This window comes from Camelina sativa, chromosome 9, assembly GCF_000633955.1.
Source record: "Camelina sativa cultivar DH55 chromosome 9, Cs, whole genome shotgun sequence".
Classification (NCBI taxonomy): Eukaryota; Viridiplantae; Streptophyta; class Magnoliopsida; order Brassicales; family Brassicaceae; genus Camelina; species Camelina sativa.
This window is the reverse complement of record NC_025693.1, coordinates 36,693,646-36,719,879: the sequence shown is the minus strand read 5'-3', so window position 1 is coordinate 36,719,879 and position 26,234 is coordinate 36,693,646. Positions and strand designations below refer to the sequence as shown.

The 26,234-nt window shown below is 36.3% G+C and overlaps 4 protein-coding genes and 3 pseudogenes across 4 annotated transcripts in view; all 7 read left to right on the top strand.

Moving 5' to 3' along the window:
- On the top strand, window positions 9-7,219 carry LOC104714546. Its single transcript, XM_010431948.2, has 27 exons — window positions 9-327; window positions 419-491; window positions 588-688; window positions 792-908; window positions 989-1,135; window positions 1,218-1,520; window positions 1,589-1,719; window positions 1,934-2,052; window positions 2,138-2,229; window positions 2,372-2,603; window positions 2,699-2,753; window positions 2,999-3,147; window positions 3,236-3,306; window positions 3,385-3,558; window positions 3,927-4,025; window positions 4,097-4,186; window positions 4,721-4,796; window positions 4,883-4,976; window positions 5,063-5,132; window positions 5,234-5,413; window positions 5,716-5,826; window positions 5,923-6,006; window positions 6,096-6,250; window positions 6,339-6,477; window positions 6,575-6,634; window positions 6,740-6,844; window positions 6,943-7,219. The coding sequence occupies exons 1-27, from the start codon at window positions 241-243 to the stop codon at window positions 7,054-7,056; spliced, it is 3,228 nt and encodes a 1,075-aa protein (XP_010430250.1). The 5' UTR covers window positions 9-240; the 3' UTR covers window positions 7,057-7,219.
- Window positions 7,354-9,414, top strand: LOC109126292 (annotated as a pseudogene).
- LOC104714545 (transcription termination factor MTERF4, chloroplastic-like) lies at window positions 9,687-11,311 on the top strand. The gene has a single exon (XM_010431947.2). The coding sequence runs from the start codon at window positions 9,719-9,721 to the stop codon at window positions 11,066-11,068; it is 1,350 nt and encodes a 449-aa protein (XP_010430249.1). The 5' UTR covers window positions 9,687-9,718; the 3' UTR covers window positions 11,069-11,311.
- LOC104716040 lies at window positions 11,556-13,337 on the top strand (annotated as a pseudogene).
- Window positions 17,405-18,007, top strand: LOC109126508. Its single transcript, XM_019230127.1, has 2 exons — window positions 17,405-17,454; window positions 17,572-18,007. Exons 1-2 carry the CDS (start codon window positions 17,405-17,407, stop codon window positions 18,005-18,007), a joined length of 486 nt encoding a protein of 161 aa, XP_019085672.1.
- Window positions 18,643-20,018, top strand: LOC104716039 (annotated as a pseudogene).
- Window positions 22,642-26,234, top strand: part of LOC104716038 (probable F-box protein At5g47300) — a 4,866-nt gene continuing 1,273 nt past the window's right edge. Inside the window, exons 1-3 of the mRNA XM_010433385.1 lie at window positions 22,642-23,728; window positions 24,739-24,974; window positions 25,975-26,130. Coding sequence (XP_010431687.1) covers window positions 22,642-23,728; window positions 24,739-24,974; window positions 25,975-26,130 — 1,479 coding nt within the window. The remainder of the gene's footprint in view (window positions 23,729-24,738; window positions 24,975-25,974; window positions 26,131-26,234) is intronic.

Here is a 26,234-nt window from a genome sequence, read left to right as displayed (position 1 = left end):
TTCTCAAATCACATCGTTTCGGCCACTGATTCGTCGTCACATCCAACAAGTGGCATTTTCACACGTGAGAACTCACACGCTCGGTTCTGCATCACTCTCACAAAGTCCAATAAAATCACAATTCATAATTCTTTGGGTTCCTTGTTTCAAAATTCATCTCTCTCTCTCTCACATTGATTCTTAAAGAATCGCGCCGCTTCTGCTAGAATCGAAAGAAGAGAGATCAAGAAAGAAACAGTAATGGCGGCGTTGTTGTCACCGCCGCGGGGTAACAGCGATACAGCTTCTTCCGACGATGAATCTCTTCTTTCATCCAAACGCCAAAAGGTTTTCTGATTCCGGAGACCTTAACAACTTCTTCTGTTCTGGGTTTTGAGAATTTGGGCGAATTTTGGGCATATATTATTCTTCGTTTCAGTTGGAAGATGAAGAAACCTCAACATCAACCGCCGGAGACGCCACGATTCAGGCGGCGAAACCACCACGCCACGGTCCGTCCGTCTTCACTCAATCTTTGAAATTGAAAATTTCAATTCATCTTTTGATTTTGTTTGATTGTTTTTGGATTTTGTTTGAAATTGAACTAGTAGACTCAGCACCACCGCCGTATGCTTCTTTTGACGGATGGACTTATCAAGATCGTGTCTTTAAGACCCCGTGGTGTCGATTGCTATCACAGTCTGCACAAGTTTGATTTTTAACCTCTCTCTCTCTCTCTATGGATTCAATAGGTTTGATGCTTTTTTTTATACTGCCTGAAACATTGATGAGCTTACTTGTGAATTTTTCAGAATCGAGACGTTTACATTGCTAGATCGTGCTTCACTCTGGGTTCTTGTCTAGCCTCCAACGCAGTAATACACAGCCAGAATCTCGGTTCTTTGTTGTGCAAGATCACAAGAATTCAGGTTTTATATATACTTTTATTTTGAGAGTACAAAACAAGCTGGTTCTGTATTCTCATTTATTGTTTGTACACATGGTTCAGCGCAATGGAAATGTTGTAGCGGTTCTAGATATCACAGGAACCGGGGGACCTGTGCTGATTAATGGAGCACTTCCCCACAAGGGTTTCAGCCATGTGCTACGCTCTGGTGACGAATTGGTTTTTGGTGATTGCGGGAGCTATGCTTTCGTATCCTCCCACCTTTTTTTTTCTTCTGTATGAAATGTGCAACAAGTAACCTTTTGAAGTTTTCCCATTAAGTTGTATCCAGATATATCAGCAGATGCCTAATGTTGCAGACTCAGCTGGTATGGAAGAGGTTCCTGCAGGAAAATTTCTACTGTTAGAGAGAGAGGCAAGAGATCCATCAAACCTTTCGATTTTCGCATCCCTTGCAAGCTTGAGTCGGGAGTTACGATTATCAAGCCGTGCATCCATTATGAGCTGGCAAGCGCCAGAGAATCCTGCTACTTCTGGGGTCCAAGAAGGCGCAAAGCTTGAATTTGACGGCATGGCTGATAACAATCAAAGTAATAAAGCTGCAGACAGCCATAACCAAGATTCCAAAATTGAGGTAATTACTCCCTTGGACCCTGGCGTCATCAACAATAATTAGCATTATATTAACAAAGCTAGTATCAGATATTAGAGGAGAGAAACGAGGTGACAAGGGGTTCACAACTAGCTGCAAAATTCAAGAAACATATTCAAGCTGGTATTGTAGACTGCGAAAGATTGGAATTTTCACTGGATGAATTTCCTTATTATTTGAGGTATTTTTACAGATTTAAGATATGTGCATTTCTTTCTATGAACTTTGAATTGTCATAACTTTGAATTCCCTTCCTGAAGTATTAAAGTTAGGAAATATGAGGGCCCTGTCCTTCCCTTCGGAGTCTTTCACACAAATCATATTTTTTTCTTGTCTTTGGTATTTTGGGCTTTGCATGGGTACTGTACTAAGGTCTTTCTGTTTTATTATCACAGTGAGAGTACAAAGAATTCTTTACTAGCTGTTTCACATGTACATCTCAAAAAGAAGAATAAAGGATATGCCTCCGACTTCACCAATTTGAACCCAAGGATATTGCTTTCTGGTCCTGCAGGTTTGTGGTGTATCTTGCTTATGTGGTTCCTGTACTGCTTTTAGGCGGCAATATCATTTTCTCTTTTTGGTTGGAATTGTTTCAGGGTCTGAAATATACCAAGAGATATTGGTTAAAGCACTTGCCAATCACTTCAAGGCGAAATTGCTAATATTTGACAGCCATCCAATTTTGGGGGTAAGATATTGTTGTTGATTAGAGATATGTATGATGATATGCTTGTTAGTTTATTAGAGGAAAGTTTTTGCATCTACACTTATTTGTCTGTTTTCCTAACTACGAGTAATTCCTGGTGCATCTGCTCTGCAATCTCCTGCAGGCTATGACTGCTGAGGAATTTAAGTCACTGATGGATGGACCTGCTTCTAAAAAGTCATGTAAGCTTCCCAGGCAGAGTTTAGAGCTCATTGATGGAGGGAAGAAATTGGCTTTGTCAACAGGTGATGGAGATTCATCTAGCCCTTCTCCTCCTGCTTCTTCTGGTCCAGACTCAAAGCCTAAGACTTTACCTTGTTCATTTGGAAATCCAGTGAATTGTACTTTGAAGAAAGGCATGCCCCTTTATGTTGTTTGCAACAAAATAATGTTCTTCAATCTTCTTAGATTTCTGGGTTTCTGATACTTCATTGTGAAAAAACACTTGCAGGTGACAGGGTAAGATTCTTCAGCAATGAGTCCTGTCGGGGGCTACCTACCTCATGGTTTGCTTCTTCTGATAGTTCTGATTGAGGCAGCTGCTTCTATATAGTATGAATATTATATTTTTTGGCTCTTACGAAGAAAGTATCTTCATTTATTAGAAAATGCAAATAATTTATGATGAATTACTTCTATTTACATCCAAGAAGTATATATCTTTCGCAAAATCTATATCCTATCTTATAGTTTTATCTAAATTTGTAGATCTTTTTACAAATTTATATTCACTTTACTTGATATTATTTAGGGGACCACCTTCTGGGATTAGAGGGAAAGTAATTTTAGTATTTGATGAGAATCCTAAAGCTAAAGTGGGTGTTAGATTTGAGAATCCAGTACCTGATGGAGTTACTCTTGGTGACCTGTGTGAAATGGGACATGGGTACTTCTGCAGTGGTACGTCTACGTCATGTTCAGTAGTGCACTGGTTACTGGTCCTCAGCAGCTCTTGTCTCACACACTGTTTCGTCTGTCTTTCTAATAGCTACTAATCTTCAGTTCGAGAGCTCGGGTTCCGAGGATCTAGATGAATTACTTGTTGACAAATTGTTTGAGGTACTTTTCAGTTGCAAAGTAATGATTTTTTTCTTCGTCTAATACTTTCCATATGCTTATATCTTCGTCTGTTTCCAGGTTGTCCATGATGAGAGCGGAACTTGTCCGGTCATTCTATTTTTGAAAGATGCTGAGAAATTTGTTGTTGGAAATTCCGATTTTTGCTCTGCATTCAAAAGCAAACTTGAAGATATCCCAGATAACGTAATTGTGATCGATTCACAGACGCACTCTGATAATCGCAAGGAGAAGGTAGTTACTATGAGATGCTTTTTCTTCAGTTGCATGCCTTGAGCTCATTTCGTAAAAAAATAACATTGCTACATTTTTTTGTTTAGAGCATTCTGCATTTCCGTGTTTCAGTGTTTTAGTGGTTGAAGTAGACTTCTAATATATAACCTTTTGACTATACTGCGTAATTTATTCTGGTGTCTAGTGCAGTGGGAAAACGTAATGTGCTCCTGTTGTAACTGCGAGTTTAGACTGTTATCAGTTCTGTTTTCTAGCCGGTTTTCAGTTCTGCATGTTTCCTCTGAATCAAGCCTTTAACATATTTGATACGGAGGGTATCCCGTTTCTTCTAGAGTGGGACTAATCTTACTTTTACTTAATATTCTCAGGATATTGGACAACAACATGAGCAAGAAAAGGAAGTCCCAACGGCAACGAAACTTCTAACGAATCTCTTTGAAAATAAAGTTACTATTTGCATGCCACAGGTCTGTTACTCTATTCTTGTAGACGTAAGCATTCAAAAAATCTTAAACTTGATGGAGCTAATTATTACCAGGATGAGGATCTTCTTACAACCTGGAAGCGTCAGTTGGATCGTGATGCTGAGGCTTTGAAAATAAAGGCAAATTCCAGTCAATTGCGCATGGTATGTCTTTCATCTGAAATCTGAATATATGGTATCGGTATACTTTTTGCTGTATTCTTGGATGTAGTGTGTAATTAGAAAAAAAGATCATGGCAGCATTTTTAGACACGGAATAAGTTTTAAATATGATGGGTCAGATTGAAAATCAAGGATTTCAAATTTTCAATCTCAGTGAGAAATCTTTGATTTTCTTAGTTACATTCCTTATTTGCATACTTAGCTTCAAAAAATTTAAGCTAAATTATATCTGTGGCATTTTGGCTGTTAGACGTGATTGTGGAGGCAAAACCGCGGAGATAGCGTATCATTAAAGTCTATAACTCTATCATTCCTCTATTTTCAAAACTTGATTGTTTGAATCTCAAGTCACTCAAAAATAAATCGTTGATAGTATACTTTCTAGAATATGTTACTTTTTCTCTGGTGTACAATACAAGTTTATCTGCTTTTCACATGGCACAATTCCATTTCCTGTTTTAAAACAGGGGCATTACAGAAGCTTTAATAAGACTTTATAATTGCATCTCGATTTAGGTGTTGGGACGATTTGGTATAGAGTGTGAAGGCATTGAGACGATGTGCACAAAGGATCTTACACTTCAAAGAGACAGTATGGCTCTCCCTTTGTTCGGCATGATGACCAGAGTTGACAATGGAATGCTTTTCGAAAAAGTTGACTTTGGATATCTGCATCAGGTGCAGAAAAGATCATTGGATGGGCTCTTAGTGACCATATAAAGCGTAATCCTGATGCTGATCCAGATGTTAGAGTTACTTTGTCTCTTGATAGGTAATTGGCAGCTTGTCCCTGTACATTACTTATATCTGTTTCAGTATTCTGTTTCAGTATTGAGTATGAATTTTGGATCCTTGCAGCTTAAAATTTGGAATAGAACTCTTACGGACTGTTCTAAATGAATCTAAGAACCCGCAGAAGTCTGTCGAGGTTAGCAAATCTTCTTGGAAATTGAATTGGTGTTTACATATTTTCACTGTGGCAATTCCTCCTAGTATGTAACAACTGTTACTTTCTTCTGTTGCTTTCAGGACATTATGACAGAAAATGAGTTTGTAAAGAGGCTTTTTAGTGATGTTATTTCTCCCGGGGAAATTGGTGTTACATTTGATGACATTGGGGCACTTGAGAATGTCATAGACACTTTAAAGGAATTGGTTATGCTTCCTTTACAACGGCCTGAACTTTTCCGCAAGGGGCAATTAACAAAGGTGGTTATCTTATCCGCATTAGGTTTGAGTAAAATCCCATAATGTTTTACTATGTCCTGCCTTGAATTAATCACAGATCTATGAAGGGATCACCTTTTGATTTGTGTGTGCCAGTATACATGTTCATAAGTTTTGTGGACATTTTGATTTGTGTGTGCCAGTATACATGGACATAGGCTTTTTACTATGTCCTAGCTGATAATTTGGCTTTCCTAAAACAAGAAATTTTCTATAATTTAGTTGTTAAAGTTATGCATTGGTGGAGTCCTAATCAGTCTGCTTCTGTACTTCTCTATGTGCAGCCTTGTAGAGGAGTTCTCTTATTTGGACCTCCTGGAACTGGAAAGACCATGCTTGCAAAGGCAGCGGCAACGGCAGCTGGTGCTAACTTCATTAACATCTCAATGTCAAGGGTAACAGAATATCCTTTAAAAGTTGGACTCTACCAAATTGTACCAATTTATACACAGAATCTCTTGTTCAAACTTGTGTTCTTCTCAATATTGCAGTGGTTTGGTAAGGGTGTGGGTGATGTCAAAGATGTCTTCGCGATGGCTAGTAGAATTTCCCCTAGCATTATCTTTTTCGACGAGGTAATTTCTCATGGTCAATGCCTGGACGGATTTTTCTTGTAATCAGGTTACTGACACTGACAGAGTTCCAATATTTTACTATCTTGTAGCTGGACAGCATGATAGGCCGAAGCCAAAAACCGGGGGAGTTGATGATATATTGGGACGGTCTGACGACAAAGGAAACGGAACGTGTTCTGGTTCTTGCAGCCACAAACAGACCTTTTGACCTTGATGAGGCTGTCATTAGAAGGTTGCCTCGTAGGTAATATATAAATAGCTTCCTTGTGGGACTAAGCTTTCTATCAAATTGACATGTCGTGAAAAGTTTATGGTATTGACTTTTTGTGCAGGTTGATGGTGGGACTACCAGATGCTCTGGATAGAGCAAAGATATTAAAGGTTATTCTCGCAAAAGAAGTCTTGTCCCCTGATTTGGATATTGATGGAGTTGCTAGTATGACTGATGGATATTCTGGAAGCGATCTTAAGGTAACTCCTTCAGCTTTGTTATGGTCTGTCAAAATGATAAGAAATGCAAAGTAATGCTCATGAATTTCCATGTTACATGCTCTTTTGGTGCGTGCAGAATCTATGTGTTACTGCTGCCCACCGTCCAATCATGGAGATATTGGAGATGGAAAAAACTGTAAGTCGTCTTTGTGTTGAACAACCAAGGAAACTAAATTTATGTTGCCCAAAAAATTTCTCTATATAGTAGTAAAATATGGTTAATGATGGGATTTGGCGGTAGGAGCGAGATGCTGCTCTGGCCGAAGGCAGAGTTCCTCCAGCTCGAAGTGGAAGTCCTGATATCCGAGCTTTGAACATGGAGGATTTCAAAAACGCACTTGCCCTCGTATGACTTTTTACTTGTGCTTTTTTCTTTCTTTCTTTCTTTCATATCTGTCTCTGGCTTTCAGAGAAATGTAGCTCTTATCAATGGTGTTGAATCAGGTGAGTGTGAGCGTCTCATCAGTGTCTGCGAACATGACAGCGCTTCAACAATGGAATGAACTACACGGGGAAGGTGGATCTAAAAGGAACCAGTCACTCAGCTACTACATGTAGGAGAGGGAACACTGTAACAACAACCAGATCGGGTCTATTGAATCTAGTTTAGAAACCTTAACTCAATTACGTCTAGAAAAGAAAAAGAAAAAGATAGCTTTGAACGATTGTATATAATTTGTTTGCGTGAAGCATAAATGACGTAAAAAGAAACTTTTGGACATTTTCTCCAACAAAGGGTCGACGAAGTAAGCAACAAATCGCGAGAGTCGACTAAACCGGATGGTCAACAATACTCAATATCATCCGGTTTGGTTTGATTGAACATGCGTTTCTGTTTTGCCGACACGCAGTTCATCTCCATAACTTGGAAAAGCTAAAAGCTTCAAGGCTAAAACAAGGTTGGGGTGGAGATTTTTATTCGGTTTCTCTGAATGGAAATTCAGAAAGATCAACATTAGGAGACTGTGTGTGAGTAATTATTGCATTGTCTTTGTAATGTATTTTCTGATTCTCCATGGAAAAGGGTTGGTTCAGTTGCAGAAATGGTATAATTTGAGGGTTTCAGTGAATCGTTTTCGAAAAGGATCTTCTTTTTCAAATTACTTCTCTTCCTCTGCTATTGCTAGCGACGTGAGTTCACGAGATGATCGAAAAGGAAAGAACTTTACAGTCTGTTACCTTGTTGATTCACTTGGTTTAGCTAAAAAGCTCGCTGAATCGATTTCTAGGAAAGTCAGTTTCGCGAACAAGGGGAATCCGGATTCTGTTCTGAGTCTTTTGAGAAGCTATGGGTTCAAAGATTCTCAGATCTCCAGCACCGTTACGGGTTATCCAACATTGCTTGTACTAGATGCTTAGAAGTCACTTGGTCCCAAGCTGAAGTTTTTGCAGTCCAGAGGAGGAGGAGCTTCAAGCTCTGAGCTCACTCAGATTGTTTCTACTGTTCCTAAACTCTTGGCAGTGAAAGAAGCAAAAGCTATCAGTGTATACTATGATTTCGTCAAAGACACTGTACAAGCGGAAACGACTCCCAAGTTGGAAAAGTCATCTCATTCTTTGCTCAAGGGTAGTAAGCAATTTATCGGTTGAATAAGATCAGAAATTTATCGGTTTTGAGAGATTTGGGCATGCCTCACAAGTTGTTATTCTCAGTGCTCATCTCTGATAAAGGACTTGTCTGTGGAAAAGAAAGATTTGAAGAGTCCCTCAAGAGAGTTGTTTACATGGGTTTTAAACCGACCACCTCAAAGCTCATCGATGCTCTGGGCATTATTAGAGGATTCAGTGACCAAAGGATACAAGAAAAAGTAAATGACTATAAAAGGTTTGGCCTTTCTGTGGGAGATGTATGGGTAATATTCAAGAAGTTTCCAATGTTTCTTGGATTCTCGGAGAAGAAGATAGGGAACTCCTTTGATACATTTCTAGACCTAGGATTCACCAGAGGTGAGTTTACGTTGATCGTCAAGCTTTTTCCTCAGTGCATTGGATGTTCTGCAGAGTCGGTGAAGAACAAGACTGAGTTTCTGGTGAAGAATATGAAATGGCCACGTAAGGTTGTGGTTTCATACTCACATGTACTTGGATTAAGCATGGAGAAGAGGATTGTACCAAGGTGTAATGTAATCAAAGCTCTTATTTCCAAAGGATTTATCAGAACTGAACTACCTGCAATGTATTCAGTGTTGATGACTACTGATCAAGCTTTCTTAAACAAGTATGTGATGAAACATAATGACAAGCAGCTCGTACCTGAGTTAATCGCTATCTTCACCAGAAATCGAGTTTCACTCACTGATCACCTACAAGGAGAACAATGAGCAACTTTAGGGATTGTTGTTCTTTCTGTTAGTTTTAGATTTATCAGTGAATCCTTTGATGCCTTACTATGGGAAGCAGAGTTCCCTCTGTATGCAATCTGCCTGAGAGTGTCATAAGAAGACACTCTCGTGTGTTTAAGGCTAGTGCATACACTCGGAGTCTATTTCTCAGTCCTCCTGCAACACAAAGTAAAATTTGTTTCTGATGCTCTGTTCAGTCGTTTCAGTCACTATATGAATCATCAGAAAATGGAAGCCACAAAAGGCAGCTCGTATGTGAACACCTCAGGTGAGTTTATCAGTTGGCAATAGACTCATAACAGCTGGTTACATTCTAAAGACTGCCTTGTAACAGGTTACACCTCTTTCCTTTTTTAACAGTCAAGGTTCCACTGGATGCTAGCTTGACGCCTGATGAACTTTGTGTTTTCTGAGAGAGAGACAAATGTCTCTGGATCCGAACCGATTCTTTCTATATGCAATCCAACTCTGAAAAATAACTTCAAACTGTAAATTTTCCTTTGGTTGATATTATGATATAGCAAAAGAGCTTTTGAATACATGTTTGGGGTTACAGTCAATTCATGCTTGTATCTTGATCGTTGGCTCTTTCTTCATGTGCACAGATGAAGCATTAGGTTCAAATTATCCTCTTTTGGGTCATAATCTAGAAAAACTATAGTCGAAAAAGGTTGACACTTTTTGTGTGTACTTCATATCTTTCGATAGTAAGCTTAAGTATACAATACCAAAGAGAACATCTCAGCATTCTTTCTATACCAACTTAATAAATCTTTTGAAGTTTTAAGCAACAAGAGCTCATAAACCCTAAATTTCGTTTTTTTTATAAATCAATTTGCATAAGTTTCTTCCTTATTCGCTGTGTGTTAGCATTTGCCATGTATTCTCTGATACTCCATGGAAGAAGGTTGGTCGAGTTGCGTCAATTGAGAGTTACAGTGCAAAAGCCATTTGCTTTTTTCTCATCCGCTAGTGCTGGAGATTTGGGTCCTAGAGTTGGTCGTAAAGGTAAGAACTTTACAGTCTCTTACCTCGTTGATTCATTGGGGTTAACTACAAAGCTCGCAGAATCGATTTCGAAAAAAGTCAGCTTCGAGGACAAGTCAAATCCTGACTCTGTTCTGAACCTTCTTAGGGTTTATGGGTTCACTGATTCTCAGATCTCCAGCATCATTACGGACTATCCACGATTGTTTATGGCATATGCTGAGAAAACACTTGCTCCAAAGCTTCAATTTTTGCAGTCCAGAGGAGCTTCGAGCTCTGAGCTCACTGAGATTGTTTCTACAGTTCCTAAAATCTTGGGAAAGAAAGGGGACCAAACTATTAGTAGATACTATGATTTCGTCAAAGTCATTATAGAAGCTGATAAGAGCTCCAAGATATGTCATTCTTTGCCGGAGGGTAGTAAGCAGGAGAATAAAATCAGAAATCTGTTGGTTTTGAGAGAATTAGGTGTGTCTCAGAGGTTGTTATTCTCATTGCTTACATCGAATGCGAAATATGTCTGTGGAAAAGAAAGATTTCAAGAATCTTTCAAGAAGGTCGTGGAGATGGGTTTTGATCCAAGTACCTCAAAGTTTCTCGTAGCTCTGCGTGTTGTTTTCGGTTTGAGGGAGGTAACAATAGAAGAAAAAGTCACTGCGTATGAAAAGTTAGGTGTGGGAGTGAGTGATGTATGGGAAATGTTCAAGAAGTGGCCAAGCTTTCTTGGATACTCAGAGAAGAAGATAGTTCAGACGTTTGAAACCCTCAAAAAGTGTGGACTACTCGAAGAAGAGATCCCCTCAGTGTTCAAGAAGTGTCCGCAATGCATTGGTGCTTCAGAGCAGAAGATATTGAACTCTATTGAAACATTTATAGGCCTAGGATTCAGCAGAGATGAGTTTGCAAAGATAGCCAAGATCCATCCTAAGTGCATTGGATATTCAGCAGAGACGGTGAAGAAGAAGACTGTATTTCTGGTGGAGAAGATGAATTGGCCACTAAGAGAGATGGCTTTGTTCCCTACAGTACTTGGATACAGCATGAAGAAGAGGATTGTCCCGAGGTGTAACGTAATCAAAGCTCTCATGTCAAAAGGATTGCTAAGAAGCCAACTCCCTCCAATGTCGTCTGTCTTGGCATGCACCGATGAGGCCTTCTTAAACAGGTATGTGAGGAACCATGATGACAAGGAGCTGGTGCCTGAGTTGATGGCCATTTTCTCTAGAGGTCGTGTTTCATAGATCAGAAGGCTTGTCAAGGATTTTGCTTTTGTTTTTGAGTATCTAAAACCTTGATTTTAGACCTTAAAAAGCAAGCCAACTAGGATTGGAATGATGCAATGCAGGTCCTGAGTTGTTGGATTGGTCATGTAAGCCTTTTTGGCTCCTTAATTAGTGTTTGATCTTTGGTTTCACTAAATTCTTTAATGTTTTGGGATTGGTGGGGGTACTTAAATCACAGCTGGTCATGTAAGCCTTTCAAAATCTTGATCATTTTTCTTTTAACTGCAGATATGGATTGTAATGATTCAATGCAGCTTATAGTGATAAAAAAAATCAATTAAGAATGCAAAACCTTAAACCGAACTAACCAAATTTATCCAATTTAACCAATATTATTCGAGTTTCTAAAGTATTTTGGTTCAACTTAGGCAACAAAAATCGAATTTGTCTATAACTGAACCGAACCGTATTATGTTTCGGTTGTATTCGACAACATTTTCAAAATCAAAATTAAAAGAGGGGTTTTGCCTAAACCCTAAAGATCTCTGCTTTTTGTTTTTTTTATCTGCAACTGATCGATGAGACGATGAGTGTGAATCGTTCTTCCTTCACTTCACTTCACTATCCGCGCGGCTCGTCTTCTCGAATTGAAACTGATCGTTGGGTAGAAATCGCTTCTAAACTTTAGGGATTTGCTGGGTTCTGTTCTTCTTGCATTCGTCTTTGGTCATGTATTCTCTGATACTCCATGGCAAAAATTTATGCGAGTTGCAGAAATGGTGTCATTTGAGTTTTGCAGTGCAAAAGGCATCTTCTTTTTTCAATTCCTTCTCCTCTGTCGCTACTGCTGGTAATAGAGATGGTCGTAAAGGTAAGAACTTTACAGTCTCTTACCTCGTTGATTCATTGGGTTTGACTAGAAAAATAGCTGAATCGATCTCAATGAGAGTCAGTTTCGAGGATAAGGGCAATCCTGATTCAGTTCTGAGTCTTTTTAAAAGTCATGGTTTCACTGGTTCTCAGATCTCTAGTATCGTTACGGACTATCCACAATTGCTTGTATTAGATGCTGAGAAAACACTTGCTCCCAAGCTTCAGTTTTTGCAGTCAAGAGGAGCTTCAACCTCTGAGTTCACTGAGATTGTTTCTACAGTTCCTGAAATCTTGGGAAAGAAAGCTGCCAAAACTATAAGCAGATACTATGGTTTCATCAAAGAGATTATAGAGGCAGATAAGAGTTCCAATTATGAAAAGTTATGTCAATCTTCGCCAGAGGGTAGTAGACAGTGGAATAAAATCAGGAATGTTTTGGTTCTGAGAGAGNATTGGGCGTGCCTCAGAGGTTTTTATTCTCTTTGCTCATCTCTGATGCCCAACCTGTCTGTGGAAAAGAAAATTTTGAAGAATCACTCAAGAAGGTTGTTGAGATGGGTTTTGATCCAACCTCCTCAAAGTTTGTCCATGCTCTTAAGGTTGTTTACAGATACAGCGACAAAACAATAGATGAAAAAGTCAATGTCTGTAAAAGGTTAGGCTTTTCTGTGGGAGATGTTTGGGAGATGTTCAAGAAGTGTCCCACCTTTTTGAATAACTCAGAGAAGAAGATAGTTCAGATCTGTGAAACCCTGAAGAAGTGTGGACTACTCGAAGACGAGGTCCTTTCACTGATGAAGAAGTTTCCGCAATGCGTTGGTGCTTCAGAGAAGAAGATATTGAACTCCATTGAAACATTTAAAGGCCTAGGATTCAGCAGAGATGAGTTTGTTATACTAGCCAAGCGCTTTCCTCAATGTCTTATTTTATCTGCAGAGACTGTGACAAAGAAGACTGAGTTTGTGGTTAAGAAGATGAATTGGCCTCTAAAGTCTGTGATTACAACCCCTGCGATGCTTGGATACAGCATGGAGAAGAGGATTGTCCCAAGGTGTAATGTAATTAGAGCTCTCATGTCAAAAGGATTGCTCGAAAGTGAACTCCCTCTAATGTCGTCTGTTTTGGTATGCACCAATGAAGAGTTCTTATACAAGTATGTGCGTAACCATGATGACAAGGAGCTTGTGCATGAGTTGATGGCTATTTTCACCGGAGATCGTGTTTCATAGATCAGAAGGCTTGTCAAGGATTTTGTTTTTATTATGAAGATTTTTGATTTTTGACTTCAAAAGCAATCTGATACTAAGGTTGAGTCTCTTTTCTGATACTAAGGTTGGTAGCCTAGAAACAGCAATGCAGCCAAGTAGCAGACGTCTGTATCCAAACTAGATATTTGTTGATTTTATTTTCCTCTTCCCTTCACTTCATTTTGCTTTGCATCATTGAGCTCCTTCCCATCAAAAGCCATTTCTTATTTTAAAACAAAGAACACAGATATTAACAAGTGTATGAAAACTACTAATATTAATATTTCATTTATTAGCTATCTTAGAATATCTTAAAACCAAAAAACTTAGCTTTCGATTGTGATTAAAGTAAGGGCCAAAAAGAAAGTGAAAAAATTAAACGATGAGGACTTTAACAAAAAGAAAAAATAAATGATGAGGAATGGAACCAAAAAAAAATTGAAAATGAAAAATAAAAAGTTAGGATAAGATAAGATCAGATGAATGTTTAGAATGATTTTTTCAAACTCATATTTTCAACCACCGCTGATGTAAAATGTTATTTTTTCGAATAAATTTTACATTTTATTCAAAAAAATAATAATAAATAAAATAAGATGAATGGTAACTAACAATATCTTAAAAATGTATTAAAAATTAATTAGTTTTACATTTAATTATAAACTAGAAAATTTGAATTAATATATATATATATCATGTTAAATATTTAAATATTAATATTAATTAAAAATAGTATTTATATGAGTAATTTAAAATATATTATTTTATTTTCAATGTAAACATAAATTAAATTTATTCACCATTTATAAAATTTTCAAAGAAAATTTAAAGATTAATTTAACATAAAATGCATATGGTTATATAAAGATTTGAATATTATTAGATACTAACATACATATAATATTAAGAGAAACTATTTAATATTTACTTTAAAATAAGAATGATATTTTAATATCTGTTCACTTTTTGTTCCATGTTGTATAGGAACAAATATATATCATTATTCCCCATTTAATAGGAACTAGGATATATCCCGTGCTTAAAGCACGGGTGAACATTTAAAAAAGAAAAAATAATAATTATTATTTTATTTTTTTAAAGAATTATTTTGCTTGAGATATTATTTATTTTAAATTGTTATGTAAATCTATTAGTCTATTTGAATAATAATTATTTTAGAATATTATAGTATTTTATTTTGGACATATTATTACAGTTTTATATTGTTTGTTTGTTGTATTTGCATCATTATTTTGTGAAATATAAAATAGTAATTTTAATATTCTAATTATGAGCAAAGAAAAATTATTAATTTATTATTTATATAAATTTAGTTTTACCAATCTGCCAATGTGGAAATTAAAACACATATTTTCATACAATGAGTAATATATCTTCGTTTTAAAAAATTCAAATCACAACATATGCAGAAAAATATATGCATTTTAAATTATAAGTATTATATGAAAATTCCAAACAATTTGTAAATAAAATAAAATAAATATGATAGGGGGATCATAATTTGAAAACTTAACAAAATCATCGAATTTAGTTATTAAAAATAATTGTATTGTATACTTGGATATAAAATCTTAGTTTTTAAAATTATGATTGGTTTATATATATATATTTTTTAAATAATTAGTAATTTCGTCCATAATTTATTAGAGAGAGAAAATATTTTTTTTTAGATTTTTTAATATTTGATCTGTGAGTGTTTTTTATTTTTAATTAATTATATTTATTTAAATTAGTTAATTAAGCTTAATTATTTTTTCTAATGGCAATTGAATGTAATTTTTTACACATTTTAAGGTTAGTTTCATATTTGTACTTCTCAATTAATATAGTAGGATGTAAAAGAACGGTGTGGACAAGTCACAAGATATTACTTTGAAATAGTTAAAAATTTGAAAAATAATGATGAATAGCATATTCATCCTGTATTGTGGTTATTAATTAAAGTCTAATTAAGGCTACTATAGTTTATTTGTGAGGCAAAGTTATTACATCTGTACATGGGAAGAAAAAAATTGATCTTGTGATTAATCAATTAGAAAGAAACAACCACATCTTTGTATGATTAATCTACACCCACTATTTCCTTATCAAGATTTGCCAAAGAAATATATATGAGTTCTATGCAGATGCAACTTTCTATAAGCATGTTCTAACAACACAAATTTTTTGATTTCAAACTTCATCACCAAACAAGCAACTTTATCTCTTGATAGACCAATTCAAAAGACACAACCAAGTCTTGATAGGATCCTTCTACACCCACTGTTTCCTTATTCACATTCGCCAATAAATAAATCTCATTCTCTATCAAGATGCACTTTTTATTTGGTTTTCTGATCTTCATGGTGGTGTTAATCTGTTTCGAGGTACTCTCGCTACTGAATGAGAATGCATATACCTGATCAACACTGCGATTGACATCATCACTTATCGCTAGGGAAAAAATCGTAAACCTATCTTTGTAATGGCTGACATAGTCTTTCGTGTTTTTGCTTGGTAAATCGGGGGAGGTCATTTGTTGATTCATACGATTGATTTTTTTCTTTTTTTGTATTCCTTCTTCGTATCGTACCTTGTGTCCTACAATCAAAAAATAAATTATGATTTACACAAAAATTTTATTAGATCATTTATAAATGAGTGGTCTAGAGATGTACAATGTGTCCATTTTGTAGTCTATAAGTATATATATTTAGGTAACACCATTGAAAACTTAATACAGTCATACTTAATAGCTTTTAAAACAAAACAGTTAGGGCAGTGAAATTTTGACGTTTAAAATCCATGTCAGTGAACAGTAATGTATTACACAAAATTAGTTGTAACAAATTTTTAAACCTGTCGAAAGATTTTAATTGCATAAAGTACTTAAAATCTCATAACGAATATTTATAACTCTTTAAATTTATGTAACTGTCGAACTAGTCGTATTAATAAATTTTATTATGTATTGTATAAATATTTATTTATCAATCAAATTGAATAATGCTAAAAGTTTCGACAACCATAATAGAAACTGATCATTGTTGTATTTCGTTTCATCATTACTAGTCGACCCATATGAGTACCATAAACTTTTGACATCTCAAATCATTTTTTTGACTGTTAAGAGTCTAATTACTTAACAGAGCTTCTTATTAATTTAATTTAATTTGTTTTTTTTTTCTTAGTTATCTTAGTTGGATTAACTTTAATACAGTTTTTAAGTCTTATGATCAATAAAGATTTCTATTGTTATTGTCGCCTCCAAACAATTAATAAGACTACCTTGTTCTATTTCTTATTGTGACTACAAAATTCGTGTTGTCACTAAATATATGTATATCGCAAACATCCACTAAACATTATCAACTTAATTGTTTCCAACGTTAACTGAGACTATCTTGCTTACCTAATACTCACACACATTACTCCATTAATTAATATGATAGCTTTATAGAAAAATTACAACATTGAAGTCATCGATTTTAAAGTTTTGGACCTCGAGTTTAATTTCGAAAAATTGTTTCTGCTGGCATAAAACTTACCCCATTTATAGCCACTCTGTATATTGGAGGATTGTCAGGAACCAGAAGCTCTCCTCGTGGCTTCACTTCAACATCATGTGAGGAACAAGAAAAACGGTATATGATAGTATCGTTCTACACGGTACATTGATGATCTCACATACATAGTACACACTTACACACGCAAAGTACTAGATTAATTAACCACCCCATTTTAGGCATGATTTAATCTAGATATTGTATAGTCTAACATTAGTTAGTAACCTAGCTTAACTAGTCTCACATAACTTGGTTTGTAGAAACATCAAACTCAGCACCTCCACCTCGGACATTTACCACTGCCGAATAACTATTACTCTTTTTTCGTTTTTTTGTGTTATGAAGCTAGCTTTTGTCTCTTGCATGTTTTGTTTTGAATGGTTGTATTGTTTTATTCTTCTCAATAGTAAGTATCAAAAACCGATGCCGGCAATGAAAATTATTCTGTAGCGGAAGCCAATGAAAAAAAAATTATGATTATTTCCATTCCACTTCGATTTGGAAAAGGACTTGAGAACAAACCCCATATATTGGTTTAATAAAAATAAAAGAAAAAAAAAAAAACTCAATCACGTTTGGAATAGGACTTGGTTTATCAATATATGTATGTGTAATAGACTGATAAATTTACATAGTTTTCTTCGATTTAACAACGAGTCAAAGAAGCCATGGAAACTGCTACAATCGTACATGAACCTGCCCTCCCGCGTACTTGGAGGTGAGAGACTCCACATCAATGATTTTTTTTTTCTTTTCTTTAATTTTTACTATATATTATGTAACATAAGATTTGATTATATAAACTGATTAAATCCGATCTGCTGGTTGGTTGCAGGACAGACGGGAACCTACGTTACGAGGTTGCGATGAACAGCATCATCATAACCCTCAACGTTGCAGCGATCTTGCATATGGCTATGAGAACCCACCAGATTCCCGTAGATGAAAACGTTTCGGGACCTGTGATGATTTTCACTAGTACGTACGCACTTGCCATCCTATTTAACGGCCTGTTGTGGCTTGAAGCATGCGATGATGATTCATTATTATGTGTTACTTACTTCGTGGGACGCTTATGTCACACGTTCGGCTTCTGTATCTTCCTCTGCCTCATCTATTCTATTTCTCACTTGACCCTATACATTACTCTACCTTGTTTGCTATGGTTCATACCAGCCATGATTGCACCGTGTTGTCCCCAACTATGGAGAGGAGAGCCAGCTTGGTGGAACTTTGTCAAGCAACCACAATCGACAGCTACTATTGTTTAACTTTCAAGATTACACCACTTTCCTTTGTTTTTTTTTTGTTTTTTATGTGATGTGAATTTGGAATTACTATAATAATATTTTACTTTTATTTTTATTTTTTCTTAATCTTTTTTCCTCAAATTTCCTCATCATCATCAAGTGTACTCAAATGTATTATATATCTTTCTTCTATCTAACTGGTAATAAAGCAACGTTTGTTTTGTGTCGATATATAAGAACAAAAATTTATTTTGGTTATAATGAACTCCATGTCATAAATATTTCTTTGATTCCGACGAAGTTAGCTACAGGTTCTTATTAGTGACCCCGTTATATATGGGGTGAACCAGAATGTGAATGTAGTAGGATCGCTTCCCTACTATACGTATAAATTACTACTTGATTAAATGCTTCGTTTAATGATTTTGATTTGTATAGTGCGTTAAGGTATATATACCCTTTATAAAGCTTACTTTCTATATATAATAATACGACGTGATTCCATACCCCAAACATCTTGATTTTGTTTTATTTTATGAATCATTTTATTTTAATGAATCATCATAAACCCTAAACCCTCATTTTGGATTTCGTTAAGTGGATGAAGAGAAAAGCTGTTTCTTGAATAGTCGTCAATATTTGCTTGCATTGTTGTTATGTCTTCTCTTATACTCCACCATGTAAGAAGAAGGTTTCTTAAGTTACACAATTTAAGAGTCTCAGTGCAAAATATTCCATATTCTTTTTCCAAGTCCTTCTCTTCTACTAGTACTAAAGATGGTCAAAAAGGTCAGATTTTTACAGTCTCTTATCTCATTGATTCACTGGGTTTAACCGCAAACCTGGCTGAATCGATCTCAATGAAAGTTAGCTTCGAGGAGAGGAGAAATCCTGATTCTGTTCTGAATCTTTTTAGAAGTCATGGCTTCACAGATCCTCAGATCTCTAGCATCATTAGGGATTATCCAAGATTGCTTATACTAGATGCTGAGAAATCACTGGCTCCCAAGCTTCAGGTTCTACAGTCCAGAGGAGCTTCAAGCTCTGAGATCACCGAGACTGTCTCAAAAGTTCCTAAAATCTTGGCTGTGAAAGGAGACAAAACTATAAGCAGATACTATGATTTTGTCAAAGAGATTATAGAAGCGGGTAAGAGTTCCAAGTTTGAAAAGTTATGTCAATCTATGCCACAGAGTATGCAAGAAAATAAAATCAGAAATTTATTGGTATTGAGAGAACTTGGCGTGCCTCAGAGGTTATTGTTCCCTTTGCTCGTCTCTGATCGTAAACTTGTATGTGGAAGAGAAAAATTTGAAGAATCTCTCAAGAAGGTTGTTGAGATGGGTTTTGATCTCACCACTGCAGAGTTTGTGGAAGCTCTACGTGCTGTTCAAGGAATCAGCGGCAAAGCAATAAAAGAAAAGGTCAATATCTATAAAAAGTTAGGTTTTGATGTGGGAGGTGTAAGGGAAATGTTCAAGAAGTATCCAACCTCTATGAGATTATCGGAGAAGAAGATAACTCAGAAGTTTGAAACCCTGAAGAAGTGTGGACTACTCGAAGATGAGATCCTCTCAGTGTTTCCGCATTGCATCGGTGCTTCAGACCAGAAGATAGCCAATTCCATTGAAACATTTAAAGGTCTAGGATTCAGCAAAGATGAGTTTTCCATGATAGTCAAGCACTTCCCTCAGTGTCTCAATATACCTGCAGAGACGGTGAAGAAGAAGACTAAGTTTTTAGTGAGGAAGAGTTCATGGTGAAAAATATGAAAGGGCCATTAAAGGCTGTAGCTTTGTATCCACAAGTACTTGGATTAAGCATGGAGAAGAGGATTGTACCAATGTGTAACGTTATGAAAACACTCATGTCAAAAGGCTTGCTAGGAAACAGAGAAAGCAAATTTCCTTTAAAGGAAGCTGTCTTGTTATGCACGGATGAGGAGTTCTTAAGAATGTACGTGAGGAACCATGATGACAAGAAGCTTGTGGCTGAACTAATGGCTATCTTCAACGGATATCGTGTTTTATAGATCAGAAGGCTTCTCAAGTATTTTTCTTTTAGTCATGGATCTCGTTTTTCGATATATTACTCTTGAGGTTTGAAGCCTATTTTAAAGCTATGCAGCCAAAGGGCTGAAGGGGACATGTGAATCGAAATTATATATGGATTTGAATGATGTTGTTCTCATGTGTTGGTGAAAAATCGACAAGAAAACTCTTTAAGTAATAAACTTTTGCTGAAATGAAGAATAGATTATCCAAATTACACTGATAGGAGGTGAAAGCAGACAAGAAGCTTATTACTTAAAAGAGTTTTCTTTCATATTCTGACTACACAAAAGCTGTGGTAAAAACAGCAAACTTCTTTACATTCAGGGAATCATAAGGGAGAAAATAAACATTTTTACGTCACTAGACTGAAGCAATAAGTAGCTGTTTTGGTTTGTTTTGTAATCACTTCCCAAATTGTATTACTATTCCAATAGGATTATGATACTCCTTGGTAGATTAAATAGAAACCTTGAGAGGAGGTGAAAGCAGACAAGAAGCTGATATGTCATTAGTTTATGGACCTGCGAGATTGCCTTTATGATTTTTCTGCTTGGAGACTTCGGTACACCAAGATACGGTAATTCTTTTATTGATTACAAAATTTAAGTTTTTATAGTTTTATCATTTACTGTACTTATGAGTTATTCGGTTTTAAACCAAAACAAAACCCAAAAACAAGCAATTCCAAACTAAACTGATTCATATAAATAGGAGCCTACTTTGTTAAATAATTTTTTAAATTCGAATTTCAAATGAATCCAGTCCAAAATTTAGATGAGAAATTAACTTTAAGCTGTACTATTATTTATAGTGTTACAAAATAATTATTTTTAAAAAATATTTCCCCGCACTTCAGAGAGCAGGTTACTATCTAGTTAAATTTTCATATTTAGATATTATTCTCTGATTTTTATTTATTTTTTGGTAAAAAGATATTATTCTTTGATCAATGGAAAAAATTTGAAGTCGTCAAAGAAATATATAAATATTAAGGGCATTGTTTTCAAAATGTGTACTGTGGTACAGTGATCAACCTCGAGTAAGTAGTCATAGAGGTTTCCAGTTCGATCCTTTTTACATAAGTCATTTTATTATCTATTGCGCCGGCCCTGGTAAACGGTATGACATTGGGTGTGAATTATCATAAAGCTAAAGCCTCAAAAATCTTATTCTCGAGACATAGCCCGTGGAGCAGTGTGCTAAACGTAACAACATTGGGAGGGAAACCAAGTTTAGTGATCTTTCCATATGTAGACAAAGCAAAGGACAACTTATGAGTTATGACAGCTGAAGAAACATTTAATCAGAGACTATTGAAGCTGTCTGTGCATATCAATTGGAAGTCGCCTCATCATTCCCATATTCTGATATAGAGAAATTGCAACATCGGGTCGTTCCATCCTCACGACCACACCAATTTTACTTTATTGAAATCAATTGTGGAAGGGAAGGGGAGAGATCGAACCATGTAATCGAAAAAAATCAACGGCATCGTCTAAGCTTTTGATATAATGAGACCCACCTCTCAATTTCAAACTCTCTCCTTCAAATGTTCCTCTCCCATCTCCAAACCCTAGCCAACATTTTCGATTCGCCTGATTTTGTTCTCCCTTAGCTGTATCTAACTAATGAGCTTAACGAGCGAGTGTTATTATTACTTTATTAGTCACATTGGATTCAGGGCACAATGGCCGGTTCAATTGGATTGGCATAGTGTAAAGACTAGAGAACTTGTATGCGCTTGTGAGATTGAAACTAAATTAAGAATATGATTACTAAAAATTAATTAATCGGTTACTCCCTTTTGGAAGAACCTTCAATCTCATCCTCAGTCTTAAACTACTTATACTAAAGTAAACTTGTTTTTTTTAATGATTGAGGAACTTGGTCGTTACTTGTTGTGGCCGTTTCATACAAATTCTTGCAAACTTATGGTACATTATCTCGAATATTACTGAAAGACTTGAAAGCTATATCATTAGGACTCATTAACGTTTGTTGAGCTTCACTATCACTAAGTTAGTATACATTCTGTAGTTTATTTCTTTAGGATTATTGAAAAATCAAATGATCTAATATATAAGAGTCTCTCTATACTCTATAATAGATTTTGTGAAGAAAACAGTTTTTTGATATTATAGGAGCGAGAGAAGAGTATTATTTATTGTATAGACTTTGTAAAGAAGTAGGTTTTTTAATAATTAATATGGCGCGGTCATATGTGAACTTAATGTATGTTTTTGTTTGACTTAATTTTAAACGAATAAATTATAATAAGATTAACTCTATTCCAAGTAGGATAATTCTATATATGAAAACGACCTTATCTATCAAGAGAATATCGAAAACGACCTTTTTTTCGTCAGCGAATATTTGGAAACGATCTTATTTTATGAAGATGCGGTTGCTTGATCCAAATTCCACGAGGATTAGAGTTAAGGAGATTTTTCTATAAAAGGAGAGCTACATGGACGTAAAGTTGAGATCAAAATATTCAAAAGCAAACAAGAAAAAGTTCTTTTTTCCATATAAAAGAAATTTTTTAAAAAGAGTTGGTGTACTCGTCGTCTAAACAACAATCAATTTCTTCTTCTTTAAGAGATGACAGTAATGATGTTGGACGACCTCTGCGTAGAGGAGATACTCTGTCGCGTTCCGGCCATATCTCTCAAGCGGTTGCGATCTACATGCAAGCAATGGAACAATTTATTCAGCAATAGCAGATTCACTAGAATGCACTTGGAGAAAGCCGCAAAGCAGTTTCTTGTTCTCATGTTGAAGAATGGTAGAGTTTGCTCGATGAGTGTCAAACTCCATGGAACAAAACCATATGTAATGGCCACATGTGAACGTAGCCTAATCGATCCTCGTAGTTTAGTTCAAGAACAAATCGGAATTTCTCATGTTTATCACTGCGACGGCTTATTGTTATGCACCGAAAATAACTATATAATCGTGGTTTGGAACCCGTTAACGGGTCAAACCAAGTGGATCGAGCCAAGAAACGGTGACAAGAAGACAAACGACTGCTATGCTCTCGGATCCTACCAAGACAAGAAATCTGGCAATAAAAGCTACAAAATATTGAGTTATGGTTACAACCACCAAGAATTCGAAATATATGATATTAACTCTAACTCATGGAGGACTCTTGATGCCACTCCTAACTGCCACTTAGTTTGTGGAGAAAGCGGCGCATCTTTGAAAGGGAAGACTTACTGGATTGCTTCACAAGGAAAGGAGAAACATCCCGGCATATTCTTAGTCAGCTTTGATTATACTAGAGAAAAATTTGAACGTCTTACGGGTCAGATTCCTATAGCTATGGATGATCAAAATGTAGCTCTATCGGTCGTTAGAGAAGAGAAACTCGCCGTCTTGTTAAAACCCGAATATACAACAAAAGTTGAGGTATGGCTGACAAATAAGATTGATGAAAGTACCAAAGCGATATCATGGAGCAAGGTATTCGCATTGGATTTGAGCCCTCACCTCGAATATTCGCATTATATAAGTTTCTTGCTCGATGAGGAGAAGAAAGTCCTCGTGTTTTGTGATCATTCCAGCTGCAAAAACAAGGTATACATTGTTGGAGAGGACAATAGAGTCACACGAATGTGTCTTGGAGACGATGATGCTTGGCCTTTTCTGTTTAGTTATGTGCCAAGCTTGACTCAAATCCAGCAAGGTGCCTCCGGAGGCAAAAGAAAAAGAGGCGAATAACAAAGCTTATATATATTCGTAATAATTTTATTCTTTTTTTCTTTCTTAGTTAATTATCTTGGTGGGATTAACTTTAATACATGTTTTTAAGTCTTATGATCAATAAAGATTTCTATTGTTATATATTGTCGTCTCCAAACAATTAATACGTCTAATACCTAGCTTGTTCTATTTCTTATTGTGACTACAAAATTCGTGTTTTCACACACTAGTACTACTCCATTAATATGATAGCTTTATAGAAAAATTACAACGTTGAAGTGATCGATTTGAATGTTTTGTGTTGATAAGAACAAAATTTTATTTTGGTTATATTGAACTTTGTCATAAATACTGTATTTTTTTATTCCGACGAAGTATATAGGTTCTTAGTGTATATATGGGGTGAACCAGAATGTGACTGTAGTAGGATCGCTGCCTATATCATAATTACTACTACTTGATTAAGTTATAGAAATGGTGTAATATGTTTCGTTTATTGATTTTGATTTTGTATAGTCCGTTAAGGAATATACCCTAAAGCTTATTTTCTATATATAATAAATACGACGTGATTCCATATCCCAAACATTATGATTTTTATTTATTTTACTAATCTTTTTATTTTAATTTTTAATGAATCATCATAAACCCTCAACCCTCATTTTGGATTTCGTAAGTGGATGAAGAGAGAAGCTGTTTCTTGAAATTGTTTATGTCTTCTCTTATACTCCACCAGGTAAGAAGAAGGTTTCTTAAGTTACACAATTTAAGAGTCTCAGTGCAAAATGTTCCATATCTTTTTTTTTTCTAAGTCCTTCTCTTCTACTAGTTCTAAAAATGGCCGAAAAGGTCAGATTTTTACAGTCTCTTATCTCATTGATTCATTGGGTTTAACCGCAAACCTAGCTGAGTCGATCTCAAGGAAAGTAAGCTTTGAAGAGAGGAGAAATCCTGATTCTGTTCTGAATCTTTTTAGAAGTCATGGCTTCACAGATCCTCAGATCTCTAGCATCATTAGAGATTATCCAAGATTGCTTATACTCGATGCTGAGAAATCACTTGCTCCCAAGCTTCAGGTTCTGTCCAGAGGAGCTTCAAGCTCTGAGCTCACCGAGACTGTTTCAAAAGTTCCTAAAATCTTGGCTATGAAAGGAGACAAAACTATAAGCAGATACTATGATTTCGTCAAAGAGATTATAGAAGCGGGTAAGAGTTCCAAGTTTGAAAAGGTATGTCAATCTATGCCACAGAGTATGCAAGAGAATAAAATCAGAAATTTATCGGGTTTTTTTTTTTTTTTTTTTTTTTTAAAGGGTATTCAATTAATAAACATATAATGCCCAATGGGCTATTTCCGGAGTAGGCCCATATACATAAATCCCTAGGGTCCAACTCATTTACAGTTAACCAAAACTAAACCGATGGAAACAAAACCGGCCGGGTTCACAGACCGAACCAAACCGGGAACCATGAAACCCTAATCTGCAGAACGAAGAACTCGTTTGCAGCCGCCGCCCATACTTGCGGATACTCAGCCGGAACAGGACCTCCGGTGAGCCTGGACGACGGTAGCCGAACAGAGACGGTGATCCAAGATCCATTTGCCGTCCTGCCACCGTAGAGCCGTTTTGGGAAGGAGGAAGAGATCCGATCTGCCTTTTGTCGAGGAGGTTTTCACGCTCAGTCGTGAGAGAGAGAGGCAGCAGGGAGTAGATAAGCGGGCCTTCGATGGTGGTTTAGCTTCGCCGGATCGGAGACTACCTCCCCTATCGTAACCGATCCCGCGAAGCCTCCAAGATCTCCAATCCTCCGATCTAGCTGCCTTCTTCTCTCGTTCGTCGCCGTGAATCTCCCTCTTCCACTCCGCGTAGCAACTCCTTCGGCAGAGCTCTTGCCATCGGCGTCTCGCGGATTCTTCTCCTCTCCACTGCTCCCTTGATTTCGTCCATCAGCTTCGCCGGTAACATGCAAAGAGTCGCGAGTGAAGAACCATGGGCCGAGGGGTCCTCGCAGTCACCGGAATTGACGGAGGACCCAGATCGGAGCACGAGCTTGTGGTCAGAAGAAAAAGAAACGGTGGGAGAGAAAAAATCGCCGCGCGTGTATCACACTCGCTCGACTTTCTCTCTCGACTTTGATTATGATGTATAAAACTCTCTCGACTTTCTCTCTCGACTTTCTCTCTTGTGGTCAAATTTATCGGTTTTGAGAGAACTTGGCGTGCCTCAGAGGTTATTGTTCCCTTTGCTCGTCTCTGATCGTAAACTTGTATGTGGAAGAGAAAAATTTGAAGAATCTCTCAAGAAGGTTGTTGAGATGGGTTTTGATCTCACCACTGCAGAGTTTGTGGAAGCTCTACGTGCTGTTCAAGGAATCAGCGGCAAAGTAATAAAAGAAAAGGTCAATATCTATAGAAAGTTAGGTTTTGATGTGGGAGGTGTAAAGCGATTCTTTTCTCACTTTTCTTTAGTATTTTTTTTTTTTTTTTT

What these genes read in the sequence shown, in the direction of transcription:
- LOC109126508 (XM_019230127.1), top strand. Translation starts at nt 17,405, where the DNA reads ATGGAAACTGCTACAATCGTACATGAACCTGCCCTCCCGCGTACTTGG. An exon ending in GCCCTCCCGCGTACTTGGAG is followed by an intron (nt 17,455 to 17,571) that starts GTGAGAGACTCC and finishes GGTTGGTTGCAG; the next exon opens with GACAGACGGGAACCTACGTT.
- LOC104714546 (XM_010431948.2), top strand. Translation starts at nt 241, where the DNA reads ATGGCGGCGTTGTTGTCACCGCCGCGGGGTAACAGCGATACAGCTTCT. An exon ending in ATTCCAGTCAATTGCGCATG is followed by an intron (nt 4,187 to 4,720) that starts GTATGTCTTTCA and finishes ATCTCGATTTAG; the next exon opens with GTGTTGGGACGATTTGGTAT. An exon ending in TCTTACACTTCAAAGAGACA is followed by an intron (nt 4,797 to 4,882) that starts GTATGGCTCTCC and finishes TATCTGCATCAG; the next exon opens with GTGCAGAAAAGATCATTGGA.
- LOC104714545 (XM_010431947.2), top strand. Translation starts at nt 9,719, where the DNA reads ATGTATTCTCTGATACTCCATGGAAGAAGGTTGGTCGAGTTGCGTCAA.